At 39.0% G+C, this 23,735-nt stretch overlaps 1 protein-coding gene across 1 annotated transcript in view; it reads left to right on the top strand.

Moving 5' to 3' along the window:
- The window catches only part of ANKHD1 (ankyrin repeat and KH domain containing 1), a gene marked incomplete at its 5' end in the record, with an annotated part of 121,441 nt that overhangs the window by 6,070 nt on the left and 91,636 nt on the right, over nt 1-23,735 (top strand). Inside the window, one exon of the mRNA XM_085307713.1 lies at nt 8,782-8,935. Coding sequence (XP_085163839.1) covers nt 8,782-8,935 — 154 coding nt within the window. The remainder of the gene's footprint in view (nt 1-8,781; nt 8,936-23,735) is intronic.

The following is a 23,735-nucleotide window of genomic DNA, read 5'->3' as shown; positions in this document are numbered from 1 at the left end:
GACTAAAAATTAGTTTAACTTTCAAATGATATAAATACTGTTTTCTTTCAAATGATATAAATACTGTTTTTATAGCACCCTTTTTACTGCAATGCATGTCATAAAACCGTGCTATCTCTGACTAAGAGAAAAAAGGAGGCACAGATGAATTGATAGTTGGATTTAAGGGTTCATTTAGTTGGAATGATACACCAAAAGGTTACAAGTCAGTCAAGCATATCTCATTAACAAATAGATCATCTTTTCTTTCCTTCCCCCTCCCCTGAAAACTGACCCTTCCTATTTGATATAAAGGGGCAGAGGTTTCATTTTTGTGTGTTTTTGGAGGAACAGCTGAGTAAGTGAAATTTATGGAAAGACATCGTAACAGGGTATATTTTCTTTCTTTTACTCTTGGCAATATAAATGTTGATTAGTTGAACTTTTTATAAGCTAGTAGAAATGACTTTCAATTTTTGCAATATTATGTATCTTTTCACAGAATTGGTAAGGTTGAAAGGGACCTCTGGAGATTGTCTAGTCCAACTCCCCTGCTCCAGCAGGGTCACCTAGAGCATGTTAGATGGGGTTGCATCCAGGTGGGCTTTGAACATCTCCAGAGAAGGAGACTCCACAACCTCTCTGGGCAACCTATTCCAGTGTGTTTTGCTCAAACACATTTAGAAAACACTTATGAATGACTGTAAGACATTGACTGTAAGACATTGAAAGAATTGGTCCTGTACAGGATCTTGTTATTTCTTAGTTGTGTTTCGTGGGATCAGACTGCTCAGTCATCATTTGCTGCCTTTTACTTGCAGAGGTTTTTCCAACTTCATCTTTAGGTCTTCTGAAGTATCCTGGAATCTGAAGGAAAAGTGTACTGGACTGAGTGGAGCTACTCATGGTTGAATTACTATGTTTTGTGTATCAGAATGCTGACAGTAAGTGAGAACGAGCGTGTCTTACTGGCTCTCCTGACTAGAAGAGAATTTGAAAATTATCTATATACCAGTCCTACAGGGAAAAAAAATTGTATTTGTCAAGTAAGAAATGGAATATTTTACTGGCTGACAAATACTGAACCAACTACCAAGTGTCTGTTGGATTATTTTAATGTGCCACAGACATAAAGCTTTAGCTAGGTCCATAAGTTATTGTCCTCATTTGCCTTAGTAAAGCATACAGATTACTAATTAACTAGGAGTTTCTTCAAGGAAAATCTCTAATTCTGTTGAACTCCTCCCTATCCAAAATCATGAGCAAAACTAATGATCCCAACATGGCTGATAGATAATAAATTTGTCCTATTTCAAACCAAGGTGAAAGACATCAGTATTTAGGGCTGAAGATTTACATCCAAGGCATCTTCCTCAATGAGGGCAGCTTCGTAGTGTCATCTGTTATGAGCAAACATTCATCTTTGACACAACAGGATAGCCAGAGAAAAGTAGTACCAGAAAAAAGTGAAGTAGTCACTTAAAGCATTTGGCATTTGTTATGTTAAACTTAATACCTGGAGTAGAATGTACATCTTTTCATTGTTTTTTATTTTCTAAAATAGTTATGTTTTAAAGTCCTTTTTCCTACTGCATCTTGAGGTTTTCAGTGAATATTTTAGAGTGAGATTCTGCTGTATTATTCATTATGATAGTTTTTCTTTAAATGGATAGCTGATGCATCGGTAGGTCTGCTGTGGAGTTGGCTGCTTTTGCAGCAGCAGAGCACACACARACTTGTTTAGGCAGATCTTGGAAAAAAAAAAATCTACCACTAGCTTCAGCTCTGAGAATGATAGGAAGCCCAGTATGATTTTCAGTCTGATATAAACCTCTAGGTAACTTAAAATTATTTAGTCATTTTAAGTATTGTAGACCTACACTCTGCCTCAAAGGTACAGGTGGGGATGGGAAGAGATTATTTATTTACTAGACCACACTATGTTTATCGGGTCCGTTTATGTGCTTTTGAGTGCTGTATCCTTTTGGGTAGACAAGAGATCTTAAAAAGTTATCTAGAAATTACTTAGGTTGTTTTTTATGTTTGTGCATCAGTATGAAACGTGTTCCTTGGGGCTTAGAATACTTACTGTCTCTGTAGGTGTAGGCTTTTACATCAGCAAACAAATGCATTTATTCTTCCTGTCTTTCAAAGTTTCTTTCATTTTGTTTTAATGTCTGTGATCTAATACTTGAGTTAGTATCCCACCCTAGAAGCCCTGGATAAATTTGTGCAGCAGTCCTATTCTGTATTTCAGTAGTCAGAAAACTAAGCTATACCTATTGTTCCTTGAATGGAGGTGAGAAGAAAGGTAGGGAAGATTTAAGGTAGAAAAAAATGATTAGTTGGAGGGAATCTGAATGCCCAAGGAGTTGAAACACTGAAAGCATGATTTAGAGTTGTCTGAGTACGTGAAAATACGTAGTGCTTAGTGTAAATGATGTTTACCTTAGGTTTATTGGTCTATCTCCAATTAATGTTTTTCCTGAGTAAGACTGTACACATCAAGAAGAGATGGTCAGTTTGCTGGGATTTGTGTGAATTCTCCATACACTTCAGCCCTCCGTTTCAGTTCTGTATATGGCAACTCCTTGTTGCAAAAGAAAAGATTTGTTTGTCAATTAGGAAAACTTTAGTCATAGTTAGGCTTCTGTTTATCAGACATATGTGATGGCTATAGCCTGCTTTTTAACAGAGAATGTTTTGAAGTAGTGACTGGAATAATGAGGAAGCCTTGTTGCTTTCTTTTCTGCTCTGCAGAGGAACTTTTTAATGTTGCTTGCCTCTTGTACTAAGAAGACTCCATCTGCGTTTTGTGGCTTATTTTTGTGATGGTTAACTGAAGAGTACGGTTATGTCCTGGTCATATTGCTGCAGAACCATGGTTTAATAAAAACGAATTGCAGATTTCCTCTTTGTGGAGGAACCTGGAGTCGGGCAACTTTATCCAGAGACTTCTGGGTAATGTGTGGGGTAAGGTGTAGTTTGTAGTTTTCAAAACGAAAGTTATTTAATTTTGACTTTTGTCATTGGCATAAGAATATCTGCTGTCAGTTGATTGTTTAAGAAGGAGAAATTAGATCAGTGATTAAACTTGTTTTCTGTAGACCATTTGACAGGGACTTGTTCATGAATGCCTGCTTATGAATTTTCTGCTAGTATTAACACAGGAAAATTGGAAACTTAGGATCAATATTTGACATGGAAGTGTAGTCCCATAAAACATTAATTCTGATTTATTACTTTATCAGAGCGTTTCAAACAGTAGTCTTAATTTTCAGAATTGACTAGAGAATTTGGATGCCAGACTTGAAATCCTTTGACGGGGACTTTGCAGAGAGGACCTACTCCCTGCTGACACAATATTGGCCATGCTTAGTAGCTAATTTAGCACCCATCACTTTTAGGCCTCTCTGAAATCAGAAATCAATGCTGCGGTTGCTTTGGGTGTGTGCTAACACATCAAGAGTATACTGCACAGTTTTTTTTTTTTTTTTTTTTTATACCTGGACATCAGACTTTGGGACCATACTTAATTTGGAAGTTGCTTTCCTGGTTTCCATCAACAAGATGTGAAGTCAGTGCTGTATGTGTTCTTACCTTGCATCTGCAGTAGCATTTGCAGGGTGAACCTGTAGTCTTGAAATAAGCATGCTACAGACTAGATCCTTTATCTGCTTGTTTCATTACCTTGTAATTGCTTAACATATTTTGGAATAACAGCTGTCTTAGGCCAACCTCTTAATTTTTCAGCTTTCTATTGCAAGTGGAGATAAGATTAATGTCATTTCCCCCTCCCCCCCCMAAAAAAAAGTGTTTAAATACATGTAAAACTAGATTTTATAGATCACTAAGCTAACAAGGCCTGCAGGAACTAAAAGCTCTGCTCAGATTTGGGTGGCCCATGTTAGTCAGGTTTTAACTTCATAGGGAGACAATCTGATCAAATGTCTTGCTATTCCCAGGAGAGAGTGATGTTGTCACAGTTCCTGCTTATCAGACCCTTCTTGTAAGTCTTAGAAATCCAATAAAGTGGCAGAAAGTTATCTGCGCTCTTTTTTTTTCTTGAGTTTTCTGCCCTTTGAGTGTGTTAAATCAGCTCATGAAAGAGTCTGATAGCTGTCTCACTTGCTATAAGCTGAGCAATGATGGGAAGTGATGCTGCTTTTTTTTGCTACCGACGTAGAAATATCTCCAAGGCCACTGAAACCTTGGGCCAGCTTACACACACTGTATGTTGAGAACTCCTTGAAATCAAAGATCCATAGGGCCAGAGCTTAAAGATGATCTTCTAGTGATTAACAGATCTCAGGGACATATCTTTTCTCAGGCTAAAACTTCTTTTTATTGAGGGAATTGTCTTCAGAAATTATAGCTCAAGCCAACAAAGCAAGTATGTATCTTACTGTGATCTATTTCAGCTTCTTATATCAATACATCTGGCTGAAAGTTCATATATGTGAACTTCATGTGTATATAAACCTTCAGCCAGATATACAGGCTTAATTTACCTTAAGGAAGCCAAGGTCCCTCAGTGTGTGTGTGTATATATATTTATTTAGATATATATCCGAATGGAATTGTCATACAAATAATTTGGAGGATTATCTAATATAAAAGAGAGAAACAGGTAGTAATTTATTTGTATTTTAATACTCCTTAGGCATCCCAGTCAAGGACTTGGGTCCTCATTATTTGTGGGCACTTTACGGACATAATACAAGGAGACTTCCTACCTTAAAAAACTGTTAATAACTTGGGTGTATCTGGAAAATTCAGGTTTAAGGAAGTGATTTGCTAGTACCTTTCTCTTTCCAGTCAAAATTTTTTGTAAAGATAGTCTTCCCAGAAATACTAGTTCACTGCACAAATAAAAGCAGAATGGTACAATGAGCAGCCTCTGCTGTCCTCCTCTGCCGTGAAAAAAGGAAAGAATGGGGCTGGTATAGCTCAAATAGGAAGCTTTTCCATCATGCATGTAGCCTGTATCAGTAATAGGCTATTTGTGAACAGGTCTGAGCTATTCTGGGAAAAGTACTTTTTTGCCAGTAACCTAGAGCTTAGTTCTTGTTGGCACAGAAGTATATCTTAAAAATAATAATAATAATAATAATCTTAAACACAATGTGGGAAAGATCAATATAGTTCTAATATTAGAAGATATATTTCTAAACCTCCCTTTCACTGCCTGTCTCATAAGAATTGCTAGTGTTAGTTTTGATTTTTAGTACTTGCCAAGCTGCCTTTACATACCCCTGACCTGAGGTAAACTCAGTCATGGTATTGACGTATAAATACTGATGTAGTTGAGTCCAAATAGCTGTGAATGTAGCGGCTATAGAGGGAGGGAAGAACCAGTGTGTAACTGGAGCTGCGAGATGCCTTCTGTCCTTGGCAGTACTTCACTAAAGGTCTATCATTCCTGTGGACGAAAGTGAAACACGGTGATGTAGTGAAGCGCACTGATGTTTACTGCCCTGTTTGCAGGTTCCCTATGGCTAGCAACTTGCAACCTTGTGCTGCATTTTTGGTTGGGAATTGCTTCCAGTTGTAGTTACTTCGGCAATTAATGTCTTGGATTGGTATATTCCTAATGAGCCTTAAGATGCTTATTAACTGCCTGGAGCAGCTTGAAAAATAGTCCAAAAATAGCGCAGTGACTGGTTACTCTGTCACTTTGCTACAGATTTGATTGTGATAGAGTGCCTAAAATTTGCTACAGGAATGCTATAGTGAGTCTTCCAGAAGTGTTAATAATGCTAAATATGTTTCTTACAAAGTTTACTTTTTATTTAAGAAATAAAACTTACCTTTGGTATGTTTTGGGGTAATTTGATTTTTTTTTTCCCTAATATTTTATTAATAAGGTTATTTTCAGTCACATCAGACATCTGGTTGATTAGGTAATTCCTTCCTCCACCGTTAGAAATGAGATACCCAGCTGCGTGAGAAACCACATCTCTTTACAGAAACATTGTCCATTCTTACTTGAAAATGCGTATAAAACTTGTTTGAAATCAAAACAAAAACTAATGATTGATACTGAACATGTGCAAAAGTAATGGAAGCAATTACCTCTCTTGTATTTAAGTTTATGGCAAATGCAGTGCTATGATGTGAAATAACGGACATATTTAAAGTTTCAGGCAAAAATCTTGCTTTATATATTTAAGGCTTCTGGAAGCACAGTTGCAAACCTAAAGACAAGCTGAAAGGCAGTAGGGTGATTTGGTAGCACAAACTGCACTAATACTAGTCCTGTTTGTGCCCTAAGTAAAAGCTCTCTCATTCAATTTTAGTAAGTAGCATTTACAGAGTCAATATGGAAAAGACAGACTTTGTTCTAGTCTGAAGTTGTCATTCATGTAAGCAAAACGTGCTTCCTACTGGAGAGAGAGGAGCCCCTTGCTAGGTGACAGAATATTTGAGTGGTAAGTTAACGCTGATTCAGGTGCTAGAAGTGTATTGCTGCAGGAAATGTCCTGTAAGTACACAAATGAGCTTGTGCTGGCAGCAATCAAGGAGGAAATAGTCCATATCCTTGCTTCAGTGCATTAGAACAGGGTCAAAAATGAAGTTTTAAAACATGCAGTGGGACAGTCTCTGAGGAGGTTGGCACAGGGTGGATCTGCTGCTTTTGTCTGGGCTCCCATGAAGCTGAAAGCTAAGCTTGCTGGAAGTTACTCTGAAGGCTGGTGTAGTTATTTGTTGTTTATATGTCTAGTTACTTCAATAATAGGTAGCAACTTTATCCTTTCTAGTGCATCTTCAAAGGGGAAGACTGCTGATAAATTTAGTAGCCTAACTGAAACAAGTCAGTTATCATGCAGTGCAACTGCTAGTATATAATTCTGAACTATATGTGAGGGCTAGCCACTTACATACGTAGTGAGATTCTTTTTCCAAGTCACTGGGTCATGCACATTATTGCAATAATAAGTAGTATTTCTAGCTGAAGTGCATATTGGTGTAAGTGACTTGTTCAAGGCAAAGTGCTTTGCTTTATGTGGGGGTGAATAATGAAATAACCTGAACTACTCCTGTGGATAAGTGTGAATTTTTCCAGAGGTCATTTATGCATCAGACCTTATGCCAGCTGGGAGCTCTTAAACTTGCTAGATGAACATAATCTGAAATCTGAATTCTGCAGGGGAGAGTCTTAGTGTAGGAATGTATTTTGCTGTGGATCATGAGCGGATGCTCTTTTTTGTTTGTAGAAATAATGTTTATCGCTCATTCAGGTCACTAAGCTTCTGCTTTTTAAGTCTTCCTCATCGTGACAGTTCTCTTATTCTAGGATTGTTGTGTGTTGTCTAGATCCATGCAGAAATCTTGCTCCTTAAAACCCTAAATGATAGTCTGCTGCTTTGGCTTTAATCTTTTTGTGTTGGCATACTAGTTAGAATACGTGTGAACTGGCCAGTATCACGCATATCCAGCAAGAGACAGAAGAAACGCTGTGTGTTCTTAAGGTACTGTATTTCTCCCTAACGCTAGTTTTATTCATATACTAACCTTGTGTTTGGCTGGACACCAAGGGATAATGTTGCAGAACATTTACGTATCAAAAAGGGGAAGGAATTAACGTTAGACGATGGCGCACCACGGTGCTAGGCRTAGTTCCCCAGACTCATGTTAACAGCCTTCATACAATAGGGCACTTAATGCCTTTGCAGATGGCCTGGTTAGATTTTTGAAGAATGAACTTTTGAAGAATGTCCCTTTTTTAACGTGGATGGTGTGTCATAGGACTGAGTGTAGGGGTAGTCATCTGCTGAGGAAGCTAGTGGGAGGAGGGAAATTAAAGGAAATATAGGGGGAAATAAAGATGAGACTGGGATAAAAAATGGGAAAGATGGCAATAGTTGTATAACTAGCATACTTCATTTCCAGGGCTATTGAAGGTACCAGTAAAACATTGAACAGATGATGTCTTAACTATGAAATAGTGTCTGTGTTTTTATTTAAAAATATTACTGAAAATAGAGAGTGGTATGTCTGAACATGAGACAGATTATAAAATGTAATTCTGCTCTCATTAGAGTATGAGTCAGGTATCCTCCTTGTTTACTCTGGCAAGCTGTTATAAAACTACAATGTTTTATGTTGTGTAATTCCATGAACTTGTATTTTGAGATTGTGACCACTGGTGGGACAGCATTATTGGTGCTGAGTTGCAATAGTTGCTTGCTTAACTGTTACACATATTTGTTCTTGTCTAGAAAATGTCAATGGAACCGAATATTTTATTTTTGAATTTTAGTCAACTATCTTGTTTCTGTTCTAATAAAATCCTTGTGCTATATTAGTTGAAACTAGTTTTAAAATGAAGTAATGGAACTGCAAGGGGTCTCGGGAAATCATTCGTTCCATCCTCATCTCTCAGATAAGTTCAACCATACCAAAGTCTTTACTGATATATTTTTTTAAATAACAGGACAGATGGACATCTAGTGACAAAGATGCTCCAGCATCTTGTGGCCATCAGTTCTGGTGACTAACTATCCAAATGTCTGCAGCTTTTGGTAATGTTTAGTCTAAGTCACCCTTGCTGTACTTTAAGCTGCTGCTGTTTGTCATTTTCTACTATAAGCTATTTTCATGTAGCATTTATTCCTTTCTGCTTTCAGCCACCTTTTCAGTGAACTGATTGCTTAACTTTCATGGTTGTGTCCTGCAATCTGTGTAGTTAAAACATGATGATGATGATGTAATTAAAGTCTGTAGTGGGTTTTTTAGTATTCTAAATTTACTATAAAATTTCAAAAATGTTAAAAATTATTTTTCTAACTTGGCAAACAGGTCGAATCATTTATTTTGGACCAAGAAGATCTTGATAACCCAGTACTTAAAACCACATCGGAATTATTCTTATCGAGTGCTGCAGAAGGTGCGGACTTGAGAACTGTGGATCCAGAAACACAAGCAAGACTAGAAGCCTTGCTGGAGGCAGCAGGTATGCTGTTTATAGAGTATTTTCTGAAACTAACTTGCGTGCAAATCTGGCAGTCTGTAAATACAGGATCAAAACTTACAAGTCTGGAAATTACTGTGATGATGGGCAGTTGAACGTAATTCTTACAGGTGTTGAAGGTTGCTTGGTTCGGTGTTTATTTACATCTAAAATTAGAAAAGAGAATTTGAATTAAATGGCATTTTGTTAACCAGATTATATTACGTATTATTACCAGAGGGAGGATTAAAGGGGAGAGAATGGAAGAAAGTAGGCTTGCTAAAGTGATGTTTTTCTCTCTAATACTATGGTCAATATATAACTCTTCATTATTTCCAGAAATTCAAAGGTGAAACACTAGTTTCTCTGTTTTGACTTTCTCAAAAATACCTTCCCATAGTTTTGAGATATGGCTGTTGAGATATACGTATGTAATATTTAAATTAAAGAACCAGGCTAAGTAAACATACTGGCACTACGCTTATTACTTTTCTAGTGAAAGGTTGACTAATGTAAACTTTTCTAAAATTTGTGAATTGGGTGTTTGCAGTGAAATTGAAAATTCCTGGTCTTGTTTCAAAATCCCAGTGACAAAAAGATGTAAACCCCAGAACTTTGAAACAAATCCTGGTTTTGATCATTGCTACAGACAGCTTTCTTTCTAAAGGATAACTTCATTCCAGGGGTTGGGAGGGTTCAAGGCACTCAGGCATCCATCTGTCTTAGTATTTTGACTTAGCCCGTGTTTTTATATATATGTATTTTGTAATCTCTTGTCTGCATTAAGTTCAGGACTCCAACTTTAAGTTGCTGCAAGTTTATCTAACTTGATGTTAACTCCTGTGGACCAAACTTCACTTTGAAGGATGGATGGAGTATTTCTGGGATAATCTGGACACTCAAAGGATTTGAATAATTTGATCTCTTTTTAAGGATGTTCTTGTTGTTGCTGTTTAAGAGAATCAGCAGCATTTCCTTACCTGTACCTTGATGACTGATATCCTCTAAAACTGTTGCTGACTTTATAAATTGTCAGTGGAGGTGTCTTACGGCTAGTGTTATGAGGGCAGTTGGTCCTTGAATTATGTGCTTTTGTCTAGGTTTGCAGCATTCAAAATGACTTCAGAGTATTTAACAAATCTAGGAGGGACCACTGCTTCTTGTAATATCTATAAAAATACTTTCTTTAGATTTCTAAACAGTAGTTTGCCATTTGTCCCCAGAATTAAGACAGTTCACTTTTGATTTGAGGTCCCCATGCTTCGATTCTCCTCGTGCTTTGAGTAGAGACAGAAAAAATAGAAGGAATATGAAAAGATGAGCAAATCTGCTGGAGCCCTTCTGTTTGAGCACCATCTCCTTCTCTAAAAATTAATTGGACAAAATTAATTCCATTATGTGGATATGAATGTGTGTGGTCAAATTACTGAAAACACCTTTGAGAAGGTCCTGTAACCAAGGAGTACTTGTCTTTACCGCTGCAAATTCAGATACTTAAAAATATCATTAGACTCACCTAACAGAGACAGAGTCTGACAGCTTATTAGTAAAAGCTGTAATTCAGAAGTACTGAAAAGGAAGCTAATGTTTCTGGGAGAAGTTCCAGATATCTTTATAGGAGTTCACAATCGTGTCTCTGGTTTGGTTGAAAATACCCTTTCTGCACCTCCATGAACCTTCTAGCTATCTATTGTGGCAACAGACAAAATGACCCAGTGCTATGCTTTTGTGTTGTTGTGCGGTTTGGGGAAAGCAAGTTAGTCCCCAACTTTAAAGATAGCTTGCAGAAAGTGGATGACAACATGGAAGCCTAGAACTGTTGCATGAATAAATAATTCAGCTGCAGTCTTGTCTGACATACTTTTCTGGGGTAGCTTGGCCTTCACTGAGGTGATCCCTTCTCCCGTGCAAAACTTGATCCTGACTTCAACTTGGAGTAGAACTGGCCTTGCATTCAGTGTCCCCTGGGTTTCTTAGTATTCCTCACATACAAGGTTCATCTCCATGTTGTTAGGATCTTTGTGAGTATGACTTTAAAAAAAAATGGTTTTACTTATTTTTCCGGCATCCTTTGATGTTCAGATCTCACATGAACATGCTGGTTATTACTTCTGGAAAGTATGACCAGATGAAATATTTTTTTTCAGATCACCTATGCAGAAGTGGCTACCAGCCATTGCTCTCTGTAAGACAGATTTATTTATTTAAGTAACTGTCTTGATTTGAGAGACAGTTAGACCTGTGTATGCTAGTGTAGAGGTCTGAGTTTGAGTAGAACTGTCTATGCATTTTTCTGTGCATTGTATTTACCCATACTTTTGCTAGTTCAGCTTCTTTATTCTGCTTCTATTTTGAATGTTTAAATATCTTAATGTTTTGTGTGCTTGGATGCTGAGTGGTGACAGCTATTACTAGAATTTCTAGCATTAGATAGCTTACTCCCCTTTCAGCTAATACAGCAATAAATATACACACATATGTATATAAATGCGTGCACACGCACAGCAGTTAAATTCCTTACATTTACTAGAGCTTCTGATGAGCTGGCTGATTAAATTGGACAAACAGATTTTTGTCACTGATCTGTTTAAACAAAGCATAAGCGCTTTGTGAAAAGTTGAGCATTTTTAAACAACCTTCAGTCATGGTGCTATTTCACAAAAAAGTTAGTTTTAAATTCTGAAGACCGAGATACTTGTATCATTCTAAAGTAGAAATATGGAAGTCATAAATATGAGTTGCTTTTTCTCTTCATAAACTGAAGAAAATTCCTGTCATAACAGTTGTATTCTGATTTTGAAAAGTAACCATGAACAAGCAAAGCCTTTTAAAAATTATTTTTATTATTAAAAGGAAGCTTCAATTTTGACTGCTAGTAGCAAAAGAGATAAAATAACCTATGGAAAGAAAACAATTCTGTTTGAAGATATATCCTCTTTGCAGAGACAATGTTTCTGTTAAACAGATTCTTAATATTCTGACAGTGGATTTATATTTTACACTGGAAACATTCAACTGCACTGTTAGAGTAATGTTGATTTCTTAGTATTCCAGTATGAAAGAATTGCAGTTCTTTTGTAAAAAGTTCTTTTGTAAAAGTTCTTCAGTAAAATTGCCCATTAAATGTCTTTTTTTGAGACAGTAGTTGACTGCTGGGGGATAAGAACTTTTTGCCACCATGAATTAATGGGTGCCATGTAGGTACGAGAGCCTTCTACCCTTTCTAATCCGTCCTGGCCATTTAGAAGAATGGGAAGTCTTGCTTTCCTTGGCAGGTTACTCAGTGGCTCCCTCAGCTTGTGTTTTTAAAAGAGGGAAACACACCTCCAAAGAGTTGGGGAAAAGTCTGACAGGTTAAAGCTATTTAATTTTCTGGTCCTTCTTTTTTGTAAGCATCAGGAAGGGTGGCATCAGATGGCTTGTATATGTTAGCACAGTCCAATTTCTAGAAGAATGCAAGCTGTTTTTTTATTGTTTCTTAAAGAAAGAGGAAAGAAAGGTCTTGGTGAAGCACATGGGTGAATAAAAGTCCTAGATGCCTGTTTGGTGTATTCTGCACTTAAAAAAAAAAACTGCAAGGATTAACATTTTATAACGTCCTCAGTGCTTTAAGTATCATGGCTTTAGTATTTCAGCATGGTTTTGCTGAATTTTCTGAGAAGGGATACAGAATGCTGCTGAACTGCTTTTGAACTTGAGGAAAATACCTTGGATGCCTGTGACCTTAACAACAAATCCTTGAGCCTGTTCCTCACAGTGAATTTCAGTTGCTTTGACGATGAAGCATTGAAGAATACATGCAGAACAAAGTGGCAGAGGCTTTCTTTGTCTAACACTAGACAGCTTTAGATTTCTGCTGAGTATCTACATGGGGGGGGATTTTGTTAGTGCTCACAGCTGTTATGTTAAAAGACAGCACACTAACCAGGTGTTGCCAGCTTGGGCCAAGCTGACACTTTAAAGCTTTCAGCATTGAGTACAAGGTTAGTGGCAAAGAGTCAGCATCTTGGGTCTTAGCACAGCTACACTTGGTACTTCTGAAATAGAAAATGCAAATACGAGTTTGCTTTGGTCCCAGAATAGACTTGTATAGTAAGAAGACTTGTGGGAGTAACGTGTTCAGAAATCCTACTAGTGCTACAGAGAGGCTAGTGAGAAAATCAGACGTTTTGGAGAGGAACTGGTGCTCAGCCAAGGATTTACTTAATGCAACAAGTGCAAGAAGTCATCTTTGTGTTCAAACAGGGAGTAAAGAGTGGAGCAGAGTTATATTTCAGGAGAAAACAAGGTTTTATAAGACTAAAAATGACTTAATACCTTTGCACAAGTGAAGAATGTTAGCGTATCTGAGAGTTGGAGAGATGAGGTGCACTGTAACTGCTGTGAAGTAAATGGTCAAAGAGAAATTGGTTTTTAATAACAAATCTCTGGTAATGCTTGGTGAATTTTAATAATAGATTGAGAAATGATTTTACTTGGTAAAATGAAGGAAAAAAATATATGTATTCTGGAGTTGGGGAGGGCAGAAAGAAGAAGCAATCAGCTATTTAGTCAAGAGGTCAAAATACAAATGGACTCAGATAAAATCTGCCTGTTTTGGAATAAACAGAGTAGAGCAAAATTCAGTAGTTGTAAAATTGAATGCTTTCCAGCGTGAATATATCTCTTGTATATTTACCCACTCCCCATGTCCTCAAACCAACCTCTTTTTTTGGTGATGTGACCAAACTTGTTATTTATTTAATTTTTTAAAAAATTCTTGTTTGGGGAAAGTCTTTTCAGTAAAGCTGCTGATGAAAATACTTGTTTTTTATGAGGGAGTGAGCTGTAGTTGTCCTCCCTGTAGACTATGTTCTAGAAGCTTCTTTAGAAGTCAAGACTGTGCTACTCCTAAAATCACGACTGTTTTGTTAACTGGAATACTTTTGCCTTTGGACGTACTGGCACATTAGAGTGACTTACTCATTCTCTTTCTTCACCATCTAAAGATTCAGAGTGGGAAGGAATATATGGTATGTGACACTTACAGATGTGTTGTGCTTTTGTAGAAGTTGGCTAAGCTCTCTGAAATTCGTGCATGTAATTGAATCATTAATATGGCTCTTTGAGCTTTCTGTAATGAATTCATGGTAACTTTAAAGTTTTTGCATGATTTAAATATTTTTTTCTAATCTCTTTGGCCTTTCCCGCTCTTAGTCAAATTAACGCCAGTATTTTGAAATTTTGCTTTAAATGTACCAACTTTGTATTTTCTTGTTTTTGTTCCATTCAGCTGGGTTTTGCTGTAAAGAACTGTTTTTCAATTGTAATGCTTTAATGCTTTCTTGTGTCAGACAGGCACAATATTTGATTGGAATGCTATGCTCTTGGAATTTTTTTTCTGACACAGGTGATTCTTTTGTGGGGAGGGAGGCAAGACAAAAACCCTTAAGTTTTAACTTGTGAAGTATTAGAACTAGCCAGGATAATTCTCCATCAGAGGTGCTTGTTAATCGGTGAATGCTTTATGACTCTACCATGAACAATTTATGCAGCTCTCCCTTAGCCTTCTTTTTCCTCATTTCCTGGATATACCTTTTTTTTAACTTCTCCTTCCTATTGTACTCTTACCTTATTTTATTTTTGCCGCAGCTCCTCCCTCTGTGAGACCAAATCTGTTTTGCCTTCTTTTTCTAATATGGAGCTACTTCTGGTTTAAAAACTGTTACTGCTTGGGTATGATCTTCAGGACTGCTTGTTACAGCAGTGCTTCAAGTAGCTTCCAACTAAGTAAGTAAGGAGGGACAGTTCAGGCAAGGCAGAAGAACTGGTGCTTTATTTACCTTTCAGTTTAATGCTGGAATGAAAATGGAATTTAGCCTGTACTGAACTGAAATCCTAGTGTGTTTTATAAGTATGCTTTCTTCATCCATCAAAATGAAAATACCATATTCAGCCTTTGCTTAGGGTAAATAACCCTGTGCTGGATTTTGCGTTACTGTTGCCAGTTTGCCTAGAGGGAGAGGTGTAATACTGTGGCCTGTACTGGGACTCGATCTCCTTTACAGAGCAGAAGGGAGCTACCAAGACTCAGTCTGACACTTGGGAATCTTTTCTTTTAACTCTGACTATTCTTAAAGTAAAGATTTCAGGAGTTTTTGATTTGGTTTGGATTTTTGTTATGAAAGAAAACTAATGATTTAGTCAGGAAGGCATAGTAATATGAGCAGGCTAAGATGATTTTAGGACATGGAAATATGTTGAAACAAGTATTTATTTTGATACTCTTCAGGTCTGTGCTTGCTTAGAGGTGGTAAGTAGAGATCTTGTGTAGCAAAATCATATGCAAGATAGTTCTGCGGATCTATGATGTTAACCAGGTGCAGAAAAGAAATTGAACGCCAGCTCAAACCTCAGAGGTCACTTAAAACTAATGTTCTGGAGAGCATTACTGTTAACCAAAATATCTTATCCATTGAATGTATCCTATTTGGGTATGGTAAGGATTTCTGAGTTCTTAGGCTTCATTTGTGTACATGCTGTTTGAGCTTAGCTAAAGGGACGCTTCTTTCTTTGTCGTTGTGATGCCTGCAAAAGAAAGGAGTGTAGATACTGGCCTCCTGAAAGAAAGTTGTTGCTAACTGAGCAAGCTTGTGTTCATCAAATGTGGCTTTTTTCTTGGTATCTGCTCACCATCATGATGCACTTTAAAAAGCCTGTCTCTTTTCTTGTATCTCCATCAAGAAGACTCTTCTAATACTTCGTAAATAACTCAAGGTTACATGGGATTGGTTTTAAGTTTACATTTTCTGATGGCTTTCTGCATTTTTCAGCTATATAGTTTCCTGTGGCACACAGTGATAAAATCTGAATTTAAAACTGGTTAGAATATAGTTCGAATATTAAATGAATGCTGTGTAATACAAAAGTGATAAAATTGGATCTGAATCTCCCTGCTCAGGTTTCAAATTTGGACTTACTGAGCTGAATAGTGAAGGGTGATGGCAGCAACTAGTGCTAGCCACTTAGCTCTATGCTAGTCAGACTGATAGATCAATTTAGCAGTAGTGTGCATGTATAGCCCCATTCTGGGGGTGATGGGAAGTATACTGTGAGATATAACATAGTTACATTGGAAATAAGGCTACTTGTTACCCTTTTCTGTGAGAATAGCTTAAACCCTCAGGTTTTTGTACTGTGGCAAGTCTCAAGACACTTGGAATTAATTTTCTTGCAGCATTAATTTACAGTATGTTGTTTTTCTCCCCATTTTGCAGTGGTAGTAAACGATCGGATTTTAAAAAGTATCGGAGGGAACTAAGATAAAACTGAATCATTAATACTTGTCAGTAGGTGTCAACAGGTTAACCTTTTTTTTTTTTTTCCCCCTCATTGGCAATTAGTCTTTAGCAAAATATTACTATTGTATATTTAGGGAGCAGTTAGAGCAAACATGAGTCTGTAGAGGAAAAGAATTACCATATCAGTGTAAATTACCAATTTCTACCTTTTTTTTTTTTTTTTTTTTTTTACAATAATCAAACTAATTTTCACTGGATTATATGAAATACTTTATTAGCCATCTTTGCTTCTACAAATGGAAGCAAGATTTTTTTTTTTTTTCCCCCAGCAAGGAATGAGTAGTTTCATTGCCTAGTATAAATTATTTTGTTTCTTCTTAGAGGTAAGTCCTCATTTTGAAAGCTCGGAACTCAAATCCTGTGCTTTAAAAGAAGCTGTAGTACATGAGCATCTTTCACAAAATAGTGTTTTTTTTTTCCTGAAGTTTTATTTTTTTTATTATGTAGATTTAATACCTTACCTGTGGTAAAACATTCTTTAAATGATTTTTAGTAAAGTCTTCCTTGTGAATATGAAGTATTTAAATATTTGAGAATAAATATACATACAGGGAAATGTGTTTTTTGAAATATTACTACCTAGCACAAATTTATCCTCTTTATATCCATTGAGAAAATACTTGCTGTGGGAACAAAAGATACAGTGCAGTTTGGTAAAGACATTTTCCCTATGTAACAAAGTATTATCTCTAAAACACCAGTTGTTAACTTGCTATTTAGCCATTGCCTTTTCCTAAAGTTTTGTAGAGCTTCCTAAAGCTTTATTAAAAAAAAAAAAAAAAAACAGTAGATCTGGTTCATCTCCTCCTCTTCCCTCTCCCCCAGGCAAATTCAGTGGTGCCTGTGCTGTTCCTGACGGCTGGCTCTAAGAACTGGCTTGACAAACTACCTCCAGTTTTGGAAACTTCACAACATGCCAAGCCAATTGCTGTCCTTAGGATGGGAAGGTTTTTTTCCTCATGTCTATCCTCAACCTTATGTGCTGCAATAGGTTACTTTGCAGAGGGGGATAGGGGATTAAGTTTCTTTGAAAGTGCTTCGTGAAGAAAGGAGGAAAATAGTTGTACTAAAGCACTTGACAGRTTTTAAGTGGCATTGTTTTGGTGTGTGTGTTTTGGTTTGTATTATGCACTGTACCCAAGACCAGTGCTCCCTTCTTAATTGCAGCTGTTCTCAGAATCTGCTTGGAGAATATCATCATCTTTCTTGGTTTTCTTTCCTTTAAGCTAAATAAACCCCCTGTGTCTTTCTGCTCTCTTAGTTCTTGTTCTCTAGATCTTCATCTCCACTTGTTCTCTGGAATCCCTGCACGCATCTCCAGTTATTGTTGTTTGCCCAAATTAGTCATATTAATCAAGCTGAGCTGATGTAGGAGGGTTACTTCATGTGTCCTGCAAACTGTGCTTTTGCTTATACATCCCAGTTTGTTGTGTGCCTTTTTGCAGCAGCGGGGGAATGATGATTTATGAAAGGAATATGTTCAAATCCACTAATACTTTTCCAAAAAACTGTTACCAGAACAAGTTACATTAACTTGCCTACATTTGTTTTGGGTATGTCCTTATCATAGAATTCAAGAAATCTGTTCTTGAATCTAAATCCTTAAAAAGGCTGGAATTTTAGCTTTTCTTTCAAATGGTTCTTAGCAAGAATTCTGTTACCAACCTTGTCTGATTTCCAGTTGTTTTTGCCTCAAAAGCGAGCAATGTCTTTTGGAAGCCCCTACAGGGAAAGGAACAGACGGGAAGATTTTGTGATGAAAAGAGCAAAACTTTTATTGTGGCAGTGCTGTTGGCTCTCTTACAGTGAGTGCACCCAGTGTCTGAAGATGTTAAACTGCAAAGGTGAAAGAAGAGGTAGAACAGTTTAATTTTAGTCTGTTATGTAAGAGCTATGATCTGGAGAGAAATGATGGAAGAAAGTTGCTTTAGTAGACTTTTCTATACTTGATGTTTTCCCCTTTCCCTGCAATACATCAGAAGCAGATGGATGTGGTGTTCTCTCTTCAAGTTGGGTCTAGGTAAAATAATTTGCTTTTTTTTCCTGAAGATTGCAGTGTCATGATTTTTTTTTGTTGTTGTTGCTTTACAATCCGATTTACCATGTCATTCCTAGAGAGATTATTTTCAGGCTATTTTGTTTAAGCAGGATGCATTTAATGACATACTGGAGGGCTGCAGATTTTCTTAAATAAATGAGAGGTTTCATTAATAGYTGGTATTCAAATGTTCGGTTTGAAGCATGAATTTATACATTCATTTGTGCTGTATACCATTATGGTGATTTTCATTTTTTCTGAAAGTGGGAAGATGGGCACTTGGTCAACCTCTGAAAATACTTAAGTATTCTGGCTTGCTTGGCACGTGTAATTGGTGTATACATTGGCTTCTGCATTAAGTTAGTGATGGTCCTGACCCTCTAAATTTACTCTTAGTTCTGTACTCCAAAGTGTACTAGTATTTGTGCTTTGTTTTTCCAGATAGTCACTGAATTTTGTACTGAGCCAGAGCTATTTTCTGTGAAGCATCAGAAACGCAGGCAAAGCAGAAGCCCAATACAAACTTTCATCTAGACTTATCAAAGCAGTTATAATAGATTTGGATTCAGTTCCCCACTTGAAAGCTAGAAAATCAAAGAAAAGAGTTCAAGTGGAATGTTTGCCTATAAATAGTATTCAAATGCTATTTGAGCCCCCCCCCCCTTTTTTTTTTTCCTCGCACTCCATTGTGTGTGGAGGTCATATCCTGCTGTCTCCAGAGGGCAATGATACTTAATGCTTATGGAGGAAAACGAGCTTAAAAATCAGAAAGTAATTCCTCTCTCTTTAGCCACCAAACAGGTGAGATTGTCTGCAAAGTGACTTGTTTTCAAAGGTCAGAAGCCCTAAGGTAGATGAGACTTGAAATAGTTGGATTAGTTAGAACGCTAGAAAGCAAAAATAAGAGTTTTGTGCACCTTCTATAGCTTGAATAAGTTGTCCTCCCCCCCCCCCTTGATATTTTTGGGGGATACTTGATTTTTTTTCTTCTTTTTTTTCTTCGCTGCTTACTCTCTTGCAGTGGATGATGCCATTTCTACCTTCTATGTGTTAGCAGTGATCCTAAAGCAAACTTACCCCTTAATAGTGAAGGAACTCTCTTGGTATTAACCAAAGTTAATCCTACTGCTTTGAAGCTTGAAGGCATTGGCTTTGATTTGTGTCATTTCAGGATATGTATTGGTCAGAATTAGTTTACTCAGAAGTTAATATTTCATGTTGGTTATGTCTAATTACAACTTTATATAAAATTCTCTGGGGAATTGGATGGCACAGTCTTAGTCCTTTGAGGTATATTTTTGAGATTTTTGCAGCTAGCAGACTTGAAATGAGGGAATATTAGTGTTAATCACTAAGGCATGAAAGAATTTAAAGAAAAATTGCCTCCTTCTAGCCCTGATCACAGAATCGCAGAGTGGTTGAGGTTGGAAGGGACCTCTGGAGATCATCTAGTCCAACCTCCCTGCTCAGCAGGGTCACCTAGCAAATGTTGCCCAGGACTGTGTCCAGGTGGGTTTTGAGTATTTCCAGAGAAGGAGACTCCACAGCCTTTCTGGGAAACCTGTTCTAGGTTTTAACTCTCCCAAGAAAGAAGTTCTTCGTTATATTCATGCAGAACTTCTTGTGTTTCAGTTTGTGGCTGTTGTCTTGTCCTGTTGCTAGGCACCACTGAGAAGAGTCTGGCCCCATCCCCTTGCACTCTCTCTTAAGATATTTGTAGGCATTGATAAGATCCCCTCTCAGTCTTCTCCAGGCTCAACAGGTCCAGCTCTCGCAGCCTTTCCTTGTAAGAGAGATGCTCCAGCTCCTAATCGTCTTTGTAGCCCTACACTGGACTCTCTCCAGCAGTTCCTTGTCTCTATTGTATGGGGGAGCCCAGAATTGGACACAGTACTCGAGGTGAGGCCTCACCGGGGCTGAGTAGATGGATAGGACCACCTCCCTTGACCTGCTGGCGACACTCTGCTTAATGCACCGCGGGATACCATTGGTTTTCTTGGCCACAAGGGCATGTTGCTGGCTCATGGTCAACTTGTCATCTGCCAGCACTCCCAGGTCCTTCTCTGCAGAGCTGCTCTCCAGCAGGTCAGCCCCCAGCTTGTACTGGKGCCTAGGGTTATTTCTCCCTAGGTGCAGGACTCTGCACTTGCCCTTGTTGAACCTTGGGAGGTCCCTCTCCGCCCAACTCTCCAGCCTGCCCAGGTSTTTCTGAATGGCAGCGCAGCCCTCTGGTGTGTCAGCCACTCCTCCCAGCTTGGTATCATCATCAGACTTGTTGAGGAGGCACTCTGTCCTTTCATTCATGTCATTGATGAAAATGTTGAACAGGATGGGACCCAGTACTGAGCCCTTGGGGACTCCAGTAGCCACAGACCTCCTACTGGACTCCAGGCCACTGATGACGACCCTCTGAGCTCTGCCTTTCAGCCAGTTCTCAATCCACCTCACTATCCACTCGTCTAACCCACACTTCCTGAGCTTACCTAGGAGGATGTTATGGGAGACAGTGTCAAAAGCCTTGCTGAAGTCAAGGTACATAACGTCCACTGCTCTCACCTCATCTAACCAGCCAGTCATTCCATCGTAGAAGGCTGTCAGATTGGTTAAGCAGGATTTCCCCTTGGTGAATCCATGCTGGCTACTCCTGATCACCTTCTTTTCCTCCATATGCCTGGAGATGACATCCAGAATGAGCTGTTGCATCCCCTTTCCAGGGATGGAGGTGAGGCTGACTGGCCTGTAGCTCCCTGGGTCCTCCTCCTTGCCCTTCTTGAAGTCTGGAGTGACACTGGCTTTCTTCCAGTCCTCAGGCACCTCTCCAGTTCTCTAGGACTTTTCAGAGATGATGAAGAGCGGCCTGTCAACAACATTCGCCAGCTCCCTCAGTACCCGTGGGTGCATCCCATCCGGGCCCATGGATTTGTGGATGTCTAGCCTGCCCAGAAGGTCTCTAATCCTATCCTCCTCAACCAAAGGAAAGTCTTCCCTTCTCTGGACTTTCTCCCTCACGTCCAGGCTCTGGGATTCCTGAGGGCTGCCCTTAGCAGTGAAGACTGAAGCAAAGAAGGCATTCAGTAATTCTGCCTTCTCTGTATCCTTTGTCACCCTGCCGCATTCAGTAGCGGGCCCACATTTTCCCTTGTCCTTCTCTTGCTACTGATGTATTTGAAGAAGCCCTTCCTATTGTCCTTAATATCCCTTGCCAGACTCAGTTCCAACTGGGCCTTAGCCTTCCTTGCCACATCTCTACATACTCTGACTGCATTCCTATAATTTTCCCAAGTAGCCTGTCCCCTCTTCCACATTCTGTGTACTTTCTTCTTCTGTCTGAATTTGGCCAGGAGCTCCTTGCTCACCCATGCAGGTCTCCTGCCTGCTTTGCTGCACTTCTTTCTCCTTGGGATGCACNGGGCTGCCCTTAGCAGTGAAGACTGAAGCAAAGAAGGCATTCAGTAATTCTGCCTTCTCTGTATCCTTTGTCACCCTGCCGCATTCAGTAGCGGGCCCACATTTTCCCTAGTCCTTCTCTTGCTACTGATGCATTTGAAGAAGCCCTTCCTATTKTCCTTAATATCCCTTGTCAGACTCAGTTCCAGCTGGGCCTTAGCCTTCCCCGTTGCATCTCTACATACTCTGACTGCATTCCTATAGTTCTCCCAAGTAGCCTGTCCCCTCTTCCACATTCTGTGTACTTTCTTCTTCTGCCTGAATTTGGCCAGGAGCTCCTTGCTCACCGATGCAGGTCTCCTGCCTGCTTTGCTGCACTTCTTATTCATAGGGATGCACCGCTCTTGAGCTTGGAGGAAGTGATGTTGGAATATTAGCCAGCTCTCCTGGACCCCCCTTCCCTCTAGGGCCTTAACCTGTGAGATTCCTCCAAGTAGGTCTCTGAAGAGCCCAAAGTCTGCTCTCCTGAAGTCCAGAGTTGCAGTCCTGCTTGTTGCATTACTATTTTCCTGCAGAATCCTGAAATCTACCATCTCATTTAATTCCAAATGAGCCTTAACCTTCCTCATCACATCCCTGCATACTCTTGACAGCATTCCTATATTCCTCCTAAGTGGTCTGTCCCCTATTCCACAGTCTGTGTTTTCTTCTTGTATTTAAGTTTTCTAGGTGCTCCCTGCTCATCCATGCAGGTCTCTTGCCCCCTTTCCTGGACTTCTTTCTTCCTGGGATACACTGCCCTTGAGTTTGGGGGAACTGATACTGGAATATTAAGCAGCTCTCTTGGACCCCCCCCCCCCCTTCCTTCTAGGGCCCTAACTCAGCTTGGCCCCAAAGAGGCCAGAGTTTGCTCTCCTGAAGTCCAGGGTTGCGATCCTACTTATTGCCCTGTTTCATCCAGATAGGATCCTGAACTCCACAATCTTCCTCTTCCTGGTCAGATGGCCTGTAGTAGACACCTGCAACAGTGTCTCCCATGTTAGCCTGCCCTTTAAATCCTCACCCATAAGCTCTTGATTCGTTCTTCATCCACCCCTAGGTTTGGCTGGGCTTTGGCCATTCCAGCTGCTCTTTCACATAAAGAGCAACTCCACCACCTCGCCTTCCTGGCCTGTCTTTCCTAAAAAGCATATAGCCATCCATGACGGCATTCCAGTTGTGTGAGCTATCCCACCATGTCTCTGTAAATGCAATGAGATCATGACCCTGCGACCACATACATATCTGTAATTCTTCCTGTTTATTCTCTATGCTGCATGCATAGGGGTACAGGCATTTCAGAGAGGTAATCAAACATGCAGGTTTCCTGGGAGGGGTGCAAGATATTTTTCTGTAAATTAATAAAATGAAGCCTGGAATTTTTTCCTGATGGTGGCATGAAGAAATTTCTTTCGTTACAGAGGTTATGATGAGCTTTGCTTTTGGATCATTAGTAAAATTGCTGCCTTTATACCTTTTTGATTTGATAGTCTAAGCACTATAACCTCAGGTTTAAAAGGGAGGGAAGAACCCCCCAAAATCAAAACAAAAAAAGACTGCATTGTTCAAGAGTGACTAGAATTTTAAAAATAGTTTACATTAAGTACGCAGGAGTAGTCTGATTTCCCTCCCGCTGCGGGCTGGATACTTCCGCAACATGCAGGTGTCTCCGAATTGGTAGGCAAAACTCTATGTGCAGAGCCTAGCTCCTCTGACTCTTGCTAGGGTACTAAATAGATGATATCAACTCTTGTGTAGTCATTTAGCGTTGTGCACTGTCGTTATGGTCCAGCTGAGTGATGCTAGTGTGTATGTCCACACTTCCACTTCATTTGACAGAGTGCGAGCAGGTGACTGCCCTCTCTGGGAGAGATGTGCTGAGTCTGCCGTTTGGGTGCGTGTCTGTATAAAAGCAAAACAAAGCCGGTCAAACAATTCAGCCCATAGCTGAAGCTTTCCCATAGCTAATGATAGTATTGCTGTTGAATGTGGTACAACC

The sequence above is a fragment of the Rhea americana genome, unplaced genomic scaffold (assembly GCF_003343005.1).
Source record: "Rhea americana isolate MKP2758 unplaced genomic scaffold, rheAme1 scaffold_262, whole genome shotgun sequence".
Taxonomy (NCBI): Eukaryota; Metazoa; Chordata; class Aves; order Rheiformes; family Rheidae; genus Rhea; species Rhea americana.
This window is presented reverse-complemented; position numbering and strand designations above follow the sequence as displayed.